Genomic DNA, 12,243 nt, shown 5'->3' on the forward strand with positions numbered 1-12,243 from the left:
GAGGGAGAGGGAGAGGGAGAGGGAGAGGGAGAGGGAGAGGGAGAGGGAGAGGGAGAGGGAGAGGGAGAGGGAGAGGGAGAGGGAGAGGGAGAGGGAGAGGGAGAGGGAGAGGAGAGAGAGAGAGAGAGAGAGAGAGAGAGAGAGAGAGAGAGAGAGAGAGAATGAATGAGAATGAGAATGAATGTGTGTATATAAATAAATAACAGGTGGGGTACGAGGGGGCGCTGGGGCATTAGCAGAAGCTTGAGATGTTCATGCCATCAGGTTGAAGGCTACCCAGACGGAATATAAGCTACTGTTCCTCCAACCTGAGCGTGGCTTCATTTTTACAGTAGAGGAGGCAGTAGATAGACATACCAGAATGGGAATGGGACGTGGAATTAAAATGTGCGGCCACTGGGAGATCCTGCTTTCTCTGGCGGACAGAGCATAGGTGTTCAGCGAAATGATCTCCCAGTCTGCGTCCGGTCTCGCCAATATATAGAAGGCCACATTGGGAGCACCGGACGCAGTTACAACTTCCCACAGCTTTTTCTGATCCTGTGCAGTGGCATACCAGACGATGATGCAACCAGTTAAATGCTCTCCACAGTACATCTGTAGAAATTTGTGACTGGTGATTTACCAATCCTCAGAGTCAGAATCAGATTTATTATCACTGGCATGTGACGTGAAATTTGTTAACTTAGCAGCAGCAGTTCAATGTAATACATAATCTAGCAGAGAGAGAAAAAAAAATGCTAATAAATAAAATAAACAAGTAAATCAATTATGTATATTGAATAGATTTTTAAAAAAATGTGCCAAAACAGAAATACTGTATATTAAAAAAAAAAGTGAGGTAGTATCCAAAGCTTCAATGTCCATTTAGGAATCAGATGGCAGAGGGGAAGAAGCTGTTCCTGAATCGCTGAGTGTGTGCCTTCAGGCTTCTGCATCTCCTACCTGATGGTAACAGTGAGAAAAGGGCATGCCCTGGGTGCTGGAGGTCCTTAATAATGAACACTGCCTTTCTGAGACACCGCTCCCTGAAGATGTCCTGGGTACTTTGTAGGCTAGTGCCCAAGATGGAGCTGACTAGATTTACAACCTTCTGCAGCTTCTTTCGGTCCTGTGCAGTAGCCCCTCCATACCAGACAGTAATGCAGCCCATCAGAATGCTCTTCACAGTACAACTATAGAAGTTTTTGAGTGTATTTGTTGATATGCCAAATCTCTTCAAACTCCTAATAAAGTATAGCCACTGTCTTGCCTTCTTTATAACTACATTGATATGTTGGCACCAGGTTAGATCCTCAGAGATCTTAACACTGAGGAACTTGAAGCTGCTCACTCTCTCCACTTCTGATCCCTCTATGAGAATTGGCATGTGCTCCTTCATCTTACCCTTCCTGAAGTCCACAATCAGCTCTTTCGTCTTACTGACATTGAGTGCCAGGTTGTTGCTGCGGCACCACTCCACTAGTTGGCATATCTCACTCCTGTACGCCTTCTCGTCACCACCTGAGATTCTACTAACAATGGTTACATCATCACCAAATTTATAGATGGTATTTGAGCTACGCCTAGCCACACAGTCATGTGTATACAGAGAGTAGAGCAGTGGGCTAAGCACACACCCCGAGGTGCTCTAGTGTTGATCTTCAGCAAGGAGGATATGTTATCACCAAACCACAGAGACCGTGGCTTCCAGTTAGGAAGCTGAGGATCCAATTGCAGAGGGGAGGTACAGAGGCCCAGGTTCTGCAACTTATCCATCAGGATTGTGGGAATGATGGTATTAAATGCTGAGCTGTAGTCAATGAACAGTATCCTGAAGTAGGTGTATGTGTTGTCTAGGTGGTCTAAAGCCGTGTGGAGAGCCATTGAGATTGCGTCTGCTATTGACCTATTGTGACGATAGGCAAATTGCAATGGGTCCAGGTACTTGCTGAGGCAAGAGTTCAGTCTAGTCAAATTTCCAATAAAATGTAGCCACCGATGTGCCTTCTTTGCAATTGCATCAATATGTTGGGCCCAGGATAGATTTTCAAAGCTGTTGACACCCAGGAGCTCAAAAGTGCTCACCTTTTCCACTTCTGATTCCTTGCTAAGGACTGGTGTATGCTCCCTTGACTTCCACTTCCTGAAGTCCACAATCAATTCTTTGTTTTACTGACATTGAGTGAAAGGTTGTTGTTGTGACACCACTCAACCAGCTGATCTATCTCACTCCTGTACACCTCCTCATCACCTTCTGAAATTCTGCCAACAATACTTGTATCATCAGCAAATTTATAGGCCGTGTTTGAGCTGTGCCTAGCCACACAAATGTAGTGTGGAGAGAGTAGAGCAAAGCACACATCCTTAAGGTGTGCCAATGCTGATCATCAGTGAGGTGGCGTTATTTCGATCTGCACAGATTGTGGTCTCCCAGTGAGGAAATCAAGCATCTAGTTGCAGAAGGAGGTACGGAAGCCCAGGTTTCAGAGCTTGTTGATTCGTGCTGAGGATCTGATGGTGTTGAACACTGAGCTGTAATCAATAAACAGCAGCCTGACATAGGTATTACTATAGTCCAGGTGATCCAAGGCCAAGTAAGATTGTATCACTGTGGACCTATTGTGGCTAAAGGCAAATAGCAGCAGGTCCAGATCCTTGGTTAGGCAAGAGCAACCTCCCACAGCACTTCCTCACAGTAGATGTGAACGCAACTGGGCAATAGTCATTGAGGCATCAGTGAGGGATTGAAGATGTCCTTGTACACTCTTGCCAGTTGGTTTGCACAGGTTTTCAGGTACACCATCAGAGCCTGACATCTTGCGTGTGATGTACACATGATAAATAAATAAATCTGAATCAGATTGTGCCTTGTTGAAGATAGGCGGTGCCTGACGCTTTGTAATGCAAACATCATTTGCCATTTCTCAGACCAAGCCCAAATGCTGTTTAGGTCCTGCTCCACTTGCTGAGGTGTTTCAAATAGAATATTGGGCAATCACCTGTGAACATCCAAGTTTTAATCTCATGATGGAAACAAATTCAAATTATGAATCAGCTGGAGATGACTCTGCCTAGGGCACTACCCAATGATACCCCTTCAACAGTGCTCAGGAGATTGGATAACTGATTTTGATGCTTGCAAGTTTACCTTCCAGCAAGAAAGATGCTTGTCATTTCTCAGCGTGCTTTCCCCTTTACGCCCAGGGACTTCAGTTTTACCGTGACTGCTCCAACAGCACATTTGGTGAAATTCTGCCCAGGTCATTTTCACCTCACCTCCAGAACTCAGCTTTTTGGTCCCTGTTTGGGGCAAAGTTGTAATGAGGTCTGAAGCCAACGACACCTTTACAAAAATCCAACCTTGCCATCAAATTAGCAGGTTATTGGTCATCATTTAGCACTTCTTGATTCACATGTCAGATCCAGAATTGTTGATTGTAAACTGATTGTCCACTATCATTGATGACTAAGTGTTGCACACCTGATAAAATGTCATCTGATCCACAGGCAGGTGGTCCACTATCAAGCAACTGAAAGCAGTATTTGCTATTTCGGTTGCCCTGCTCCACGCTATTAATCGAATCAGGGTTGATCACTTGGGTTGACCTTCAAGGCAGAGTGATGATACATCAGGACTTCAGGTTTAAAAATCCTGTTTTTAAGGTGCCCACTGTTGGGATACCATATTTATTCTTCCAAGTCTTTCCCTTTTTGCACAAGTGTAGTGTCACAAGAGGTGGACAGTGTCTTCACAAACAAGAGAAAATATGCAGAAATTGGAAATCAAAGTAATACATACAAAATGCTGGAGGAACTCAGCAGGCCAGGCAGCATCTATGGAAAAGAGTAAATAGTTGACGTTTCAGGCCAAGACCATTCATCAGGATGGTGGACAGTGCCTTCATCCACTTCTATCAATGCTGTCGTGAACAAATGATTTTGAAATCATTGGAAAAGTGAATTTTCACCATAAAGCTGCTTAAATCTGTGTCCTAGTTACTCTTGCTGAGACAGCATTACCCATATGAATCTTGGTGTGATATCTATGTGTAGAAATACCTAATCCAGGTTTTGGAATAGAGATCAGGACTATCAAGTAAATATCCCAATGAAGGCTCTGACATTCACAAACTATAACTCAATGGATGGATTCAATTGTGTTGTAAATTTTTGGATTCTACATTGCAATGTTTATTTTAAATAAAAGTTTCTGCTCATGAGATTATAAAGGGCAGGGGTGGGGGGGGGGGGTCAGTAAACAACAACGATAACAGGATAGTTTTCTTGCCAAGTTAGTGCATTGCAAATCCAAGATTGTGTGTTACAATAAAAAAAACCTGAGCACCTGGCAGGGCAATTTAATCAGGATAGCCGTGAGCAGTCTGCGTGAGATTACCTCGCCTGTATTGATTGCCACTACATTCTTAGCACAATCTGACTGTGCTCATACATTTAATTAAGCTACCTGTGTCATCCTGCAAGGTGGGTAGCTCATCATTTCCAGGTGTCCTCAAACAACAAAATGCAATGTGATATGGAGTGTGTTTGTGTGATAAAACAGTTTACATATGCCTTCATCTTCTTGATGAACGAAAATACAGTATGCTCTCCTCACTACCCTTGCTTGTTCCAAAATAGCTAATTCTTAATTGAATACCTTTTCTCAACATCCAAGTTATTTTCCATATGTACGTTACTGTGCAAAAGTCTTAAGCATGTGTAAAGAAAATTGTAAGGGGAAGATGCTTTCAAAAATAATGAATGAAAAGTTTCTAAATATCAAAAAATTATAAAGAGCAGTAAATAGTAAAAAAAACTAAATCAAATCAATATTTGGTGTTACCATCGCCTTTAAAACTGCATTGATTTTCTTAGGTACACGGCTCTGCAGTTTCATAAGAAAATCAGCTGGTAGGTTGTTCCAAGCATCTTGGAGAACTTGCCACAGTTCTGCAAACTTTGGCCATCTTACATGCTTCTGTCTCTCCTGGTAATCCTAGACAGCCAGGCAGCATCGATGATGTTGAGATCAGGGCTCTATGGAGGCCATATGAAACCACATAAAATAATCTAGAGTACCCAAGACTTTTGCACAGAATTGTAATTGATATTATATTTTAAATTAGATGTCCAAGGAAACTTAATAAATATCCACCGGTTGTATTCATTAGCAATATTTGGTTTTATCCTTGTTTGATCTAGTAGCTGTTACTTTCAGAAATGTACTTAGAGGTGTGAATAACTTGATCTATTTTTTTATTGTACACAATCAGACTTGCAAAACAGAGTTTGCAAAATGACCAAGTAAATAATTTTCACATATTGTTCAATATTTTCTATCTGCAAGTAGATCCAATGTCATTTTAGGCCACTTAGAAATTCTCTGAACTCAAGAATTATCAAAAGATCACTGGGCTGAATCTCACAAAACTTTGGTCATACTTACAGCAGCAGCATGTATGCTGTTTCCACACCAGCCCTGCCCACCTCCCAATGAGAGTTGGGTAATCAGTCTGTTTGTTAAATCCAGTGCATTGCCAACATCATAGAAACATAGAAAATAGGTGCAGGAGTAGGCCATTTGGCCCTTCGAGCCTGCATCGCCATTTATTATGATCATGGCTGATCATCCAACTCAGAACCCCGCCCCAGCCTTCCCTCCATACCCCCTGACCCCCGTAGCCACAAGGGCCATATCTAACTCCCTCTTAAATATAGCCAATGAACTGGCCTCAACTGTTTCCTGTGGCAGAGAATTCCACAGATTCACCACTCTCTGTGTGAAGAAGTTTTTCCTAATCTCGGTCCTAAAAGGCTTCCCCTTTATCCTCAAACTGTGACCCCTTGTTCTGGACTTCCCCAACATCGGGAACAATCTTCCTGCATCTAGCCTGTCCAATCCCTTTAGGATTTTATACATTTCAATCAGATCCCCCCTCAATCTTCTAAATTCCAACGAGTACAAGCCCAGTTCATCCAGTCTTTCTTCATATGAAAGTCCTGCCATCCCAGGAATCAATCTGGTGAACCTTCTTTGTACTCCCTCTATGGCAAGGATGTCTTTCCTCAGATTAGGGGACCAAAACTGCACACAATACTCCAGGTGTGGTCTCACCAAAGCCTTGTACAACTGCAGTAGTACCTCCCTGCTCCTGTACTCGAATCCTCTCGCTATAAATGCCAGCATACCATTCGCCTTTTTCACTGGCTACTGTACCTGCATGCCCACTTTCAATGAATGGTGTATAATGACACCCAGGTCTCGTTGCACCTCCCCTTTTCCTAATCGGCCACCATTCAGATAATAATCTGTTTTCCTATTTTTGCCACCAAAGTGGATAACTTCACACTTATCCACATTAAATTGCATCTGCCATAAATTTGCCCACTCACCCAACCTATCCAAGTCACTCTGCATCTTCTTAGCATCCTCCTCACAGCTAACACTGCCGCCCAGCTTCGTGTCATCCGCAAACTTGGAGATGCTGCATTTAATTCCCTCATCCAAGTCATTAATATATATTGTAAACAACTGGGGTCCCAGCACTGAGCCTTGCGGTACCCCACTAGTCACCGCCTGCCATTCTGAAAAGGTCCTGTTTATTCCCGCTCTTTGCTTCCTGTCTGCTAACCAATTCTCTATCCACATCAATACCTTACCCCCAATACCGTGTGCTTTAAGTTTGCACACTAATCTCCTGTGTGAGACCTTGTCAAAAGCCTTTTGAAAATCCAAATATACCACATCCACTGGTTCTCCTCTATCCACTCTACTAGTTACATCCTCAAAAAATTCAATGAGATTTGTCAGACATGATTTTCCTTTCACAAATCCATGCTGACTTTGTCCGATGATTTCACCGCTTTCCAAATGTGCTGTTATCACATCTTTGATAACTGACTCCAGCAGTTTCCCCACCACCGACGTTAGGCTAACCGGTCTATAATTCCCCGGTTTCTCTCTCCCTCCTTTTTTAAAAAGTGGAGTTACATTAGCCACCCTCCAATCCTCAGGAACTAGTCCAGAATCTAATGAGTTTTGAAAAATTATCACTAATGCATCCACTATTTCTTGGGCTACTTCCTTAAGCACTCTGGGATGCAGATCATCTGGCCCTAGGGATTTATCTGCCTTCAATCCCTTCAATTTACCTGACACCACTTCCCTACTAACATGTATTTCGCTCAGTTCCTCCATCCACTGAGGAGCACATGACCTGCCTTCACACACGTTGATATCTTGTGCGTGTACATGTAAGTGAGAAAAGTGATCAGAAAGAAGATTAAAAACTTAAGAATTAACTCTGCTAGACTGAGTTCCTGGGTGGCAGAGTGGAGATACATCTCTACCAGAGGAGGCGTGAGGCGCTCCTTCCCTCCACTAGCCTTTAGCTCATCCTGGGGCAAGTGTAGCATCTGCTTAGCCCACTGATCAGGGCCATGTAAAACCATGGGGTAAGTAGTTGGCAGTCAAATGAGCAACTGACGTGGATCACAAGTCCTGATTATGCAACCACTGACACCAGACAATCTCTGAAGAGTATTGGTAACGGCTGGGGTCATCTGTCTTGTAAAGACACTGCCCAGAAGACAATGGCGAGCCACTTCTGTAGAAAAATTTGCCAAGAACAATCACAATCATGGGACCAACATGGTGCATAACGATGATGAGACTGAATTTAGTTAAATGAAACAAATAAAAATTTAACTAAAGGTCAATCAGTTATATTATTTTGTCTCCCTGGCTTGTTGCTGCAACTTTCAATTTGGAGCATTTGACTCTAGAGTGCTTTGGGCTTTGCTAAAGTTGCGTAAAAAACTAGGTTATTTTCTTGGCCATGGAAAAAGGAATGAAAAAACATTTATGATACTTTCTCAGCAAAGTACTTTAATCCCACGCTTTCAAACACAAACAAACTTACAACTCAACATTCTGTACAGTATGTTAACTATGGTTCCTATTATAATGGATCACTACCATTATAATAGTAGTGATTATAATGGTACGTGTACAGCTAGATAAACAACTTACATTCTGCAGCACCCAACTTTTCTTCAAGTGTGACCGATCTTCATTTAAGACACAAAAAGCAAGGAGAATTTACCAAACAGGGTTAACTTGCCAAACAGCACAGTAACAGTAATTCGTCTGGCAAGTCTATTTAAAGAAGCTCAATCATTTAAACTAAGAAATATTTATATCAAGGAGTATCCAGGTACTTATAGATATAAAGCATTTTTAAGCAAAGCTACAGGAAAGCAATACTGAACCAGGTACACCACCCTTACTGGGGTCTTAACGAGCCAATGATCTCAAGCCATTCTGCACAAGAGGTATCAAGTTCAGAAATGCAGGGCATCTGCCATTTGATGAGTTGGGATATTCCACCTGAACACTGATCTACATGGGAATTCAGTGAAGTTGATATTTATCAAATCATTGTTCCTTGAAATAACTTATTTGGTCTTATGGATTAAGCATTCAAGACTTACATTTGTTATATCCATTTATTTCTAGTCCACATGGTCACATCGCTCCACGTTGTCAATTTAACAGAAAGATTAACTCAAATACAGCAAAACGTAATTAAAATAAAAACCAAGCACAACCCTCACTACTACCAAGGATATCTTCAAGGCGTAGAGCCTGAAGGTGACGACATCCAGCATTAAGGACACCCATCATTGGGATATGCCTTCTTTATGTTACTATCAGTGGGGGGAAAGGTACATGAGCCTGAAACGCAGTCAATGTTTTAGAACAGCTTCTTCGCCTCTGCCATCAAACTTATGAATCCATGAGCACCATTTTGCTATACTTCCTTTGCATGGGTCACTTCCCTCCCCAACCCCATCCCAACAGATGCTTCTCAACTGGTTGATATCATCCGGCTGTTTGTTCTTTTCTGCTCGAGGTACGAAGATATGATTCCCCATGGCAGGGGTAGCCAAGACCAGAAGGCATAGGGTTAACAAGAGAAGCAAGATGCTTAGAAGAGATATTAAGGAAGAATCCTTTCATGCCATGGGTGGTTCAAGTCTGGAATGCACTCTCCAGGGTGGTGAAGGCAGGTACACTCATAAAATTTAAGCATCTGGACAAGCATTGAATTGCCAAGACAAAACTGGGCCACAGCCCAAATACTGGTAAATAGAAACATAGAAAACATAGAAAATAGGTGCAGGAGTAGGCCATTTGGCCCTTCGAGCCTGCACCGCCATTTATTATGATCACGGCTGATCATCCAACTCAGAACCCCGCCCCAGCCTTCCCTCCATACCCCCTGACCCCCGTAGCCACAAGGGCCATATCTAACTCCCTCTTAAATATAGCCAATGTACTGGCCTCAACTGCTTCCTGTGGCAGAGAATTCCACAGATTCACCACTCTCTGAGTGAAGAAGTTTTTCCTAATCTCGGTCCTAAAAGGCTTCCCCTTTATCCTCAAACTGTGACCCCTTGTTCTGGGCTTCCCCAACATCGGGAACAATCTTCCTGCATCTAGCCTGTCCAATCCCTTTAGGATCTTATACGTTTCAATCAGATCCTCCCTCAATCTTCTAAATTCCAACGAGTACAAGCCCAGTTCATCCAGTCTTTCTTCATATGAAAGTCCTGCCATCCCAGGAATCAATCTGGTGAACCTTCTCTGTACTCCCTCTCTGGCAAGGATGTCTTTCCTCAGATTAGGGGACCAAAACTGCACACAATACTCCAGGTGTGGTCTCACCAAGGCCTTGTACAACTGCAGTAGTACTTCCCTGCTCCTGTACTCGAATCCTCTCGCTATAAATGCCAGCATACCATTCGCCTTTTTCACCGCCTGCTGTACCTGCATGCCCACTTTCAATGACTGGTGTATAATGACACCCAGGTCTCGTTGCACCTCCCCTTTTCCTAATCGGCCACCATTCAGATAATAATCTGTTTTCCTATTTTTGCCACCAAAGTGGATAACTTCACATTTATCCACATTAAATTGCATCTACCATGAATTTGCCCACTCACCCAACCTATCCAAGTCACTCTGCATCCTCTTAGCATCCTCCTCACAGCTAACACTGCCACCCAGCTTCGTGTCATCCTCAAACTTGGAGATGCTGCATTTAATTCCCTCATCCAAGTCATTAATATATATTGTAAACAACTGGGGTCCCAGCACTGAGCCTTGCGGTACCCCACTAGTCACCGCCTGCCATTCTGAAAAGGTCCCGTTTATTCCCACTCTTTGCTTCCTGTCTGCTAACCAATTCTCCATCCACATCAATACCTTACCCCCAATACCATGTGCTTTAACTTTGCACACTAATCTCCTGTGTGGGACCTTGTCACAAGCCTTTTGAAAATCCAAATATACCACATCCACTGGTTCCCCCCTATCCACTCTACTAGTTACATCCTCAAAAAATTCAATGAGATTTGTCAGACATGATTTTCCCTTCACAAACCATGTTGACTTTGTCCGATGATTTCACCGCTTTCCAAATGTGCTGTTATCACATCTTTGATAACTGACTCCAGCAGTTTCCCCACCACCGACGTTAGGCTAACCGGTCTATAAATGGGATAGGATAGCTAGGTACTCTATGGTCATCATAGGCGAGAGCCTGTTTCTACACTGTCTGACTCACAGCTTCTCGGCATTTGTTAATGTTACAGAACAATTACAGGAAATGTAGCAGAATGGTAGAATGCAAGTTATTGATTTCAATAGCAATGGATCAGAAGGGAAGTACATCTCTGCTATTTAGTAGGAGTTATCGGTAATCAAGGACTTTGTTCCCTAATATACCATTTACAGGTTAAACAGAATCCAGAAATCAATTGATCTCTATTTTCTTCCTGCTTACCCCAACTCCTCAGAAAACAAGGGCAGTACAGTGGCAGAGCAGTCGACCTGCTGCTTTACAGGTTTAAACCTATGTACTTATCAGTATGGAGTTTGCACGTTCTGTCAGCCAGTTTATAGTGCTGTTTCAGTTTCCTCTGACATCTTAAAGGTGTATGAGTTACGTGTTAACTGGTCACAGTAACTTGCCCTGAGTGAGCAGGTGAGTGGTAGAGTCCGTGAATAGCTGTTGAAAATACGGGAGAAGAAAATGGGATCAGGATAAATCTGTAGTCAGCACTGACTTAGTGGGCCAAAGGAGACACTTCCCCACCGTATGATCTGATATGCAAATTTCAAGAACCATCCCCATGATATGGAACTATCTCATGCATTTCCTTCAAATGAGCCTCAGTAAAACTGACATTCAGAAACAAAGAAAAATTCACTACTAACAAGTTCATTAACCACCGTGCACATGTGCAAGTGTGATTCTTTACCTGTATAACCACGGATCTTCTCATCCTTATTACGAAAGCAGACAGTAACGTTGATGCACACAACAGGTTTCCCACCCTCCAAGCATTTCATTTGTGTCTGGTTGACTGAAGGAGGCAACTGGAGGAAGGCTTCAACATTCACCACAGGTCTACTTCTGTAATCCACAGAGAACATCAGATAGTTAGAATATAATAAATTAGTAAATACTGAATCAACACAAGCACATATTTCCCTCCCTTCTTCTGCTTCATAGTCTCCAGATTAAATTTCATTCATCATTATTCTATCCAAATATATCCTCCTGCTATCCTTCTGTTAATTGCAAAACCAATTTTTGTATCATCTTTATCATGGTCTCCATATAAAGTCCAAATAATTTATGTAGGGTTACTATCAGTAAAGATCTCAGTACCAGGCCCTGCAGGAGCCCACTAGTGACAGCTTCCAATCATAACAATACCAAGCAACAATTTCCTTTCTTGCCACTCTAAAGTCTCCAGATCAAAGGTGTCAAATCTCTCCTGCATCTTTTTACACTATCCAGTCCTGTGGGACTTTGCCAAAAGTTTGGCTTAGAAAATTATGTATCAAGTGGAGACAAGGGTAGGATTCACACAGGAGAGAGATGATGCTGCAGTTGCAATTCAGGAGAAAAAGAGAGAAATATTCTAAGATAAACCAAACAGGAAATATCAAGAGCACCACATACAAAATGCTGGAGGAACTCAACAGGCCAGGCAGCATCTTTAGAACAAAGTACACTCGACATTTTGGGCCGAAACCCTTCAGCAGGACTGGAGAAAAAAAGCTGAGGAGTAGATTTAAAAGGTCGGGTGTGGGGGGGTGGGGGGGAGACAAGGTTTCAGCCTGAAACATCAACTGCACTTTTTTTTCCTATAAATGCTGCCTGGCCTGCTGAGTTACTCCAGCAT

General features: G+C 42.7%; 1 protein-coding gene across 1 annotated transcript in view; it reads right to left on the reverse strand.

The window, feature by feature from the left end:
• The window catches only part of itga4 (integrin alpha 4), a 156,646-nt gene that overhangs the window by 84,478 nt on the left and 59,925 nt on the right, over window positions 1-12,243 (reverse strand). Inside the window, exon 14 of the mRNA XM_072261764.1 lies at window positions 11,311-11,465. Within this exon, the coding sequence (XP_072117865.1) occupies window positions 11,311-11,465 (155 nt within the window). The remainder of the gene's footprint in view (window positions 1-11,310; window positions 11,466-12,243) is intronic.

Source organism: Mobula birostris, chromosome 6 (assembly GCF_030028105.1).
Source record: "Mobula birostris isolate sMobBir1 chromosome 6, sMobBir1.hap1, whole genome shotgun sequence".
In the NCBI taxonomy this organism is placed as follows: Eukaryota; Metazoa; Chordata; class Chondrichthyes; order Myliobatiformes; family Myliobatidae; genus Mobula; species Mobula birostris.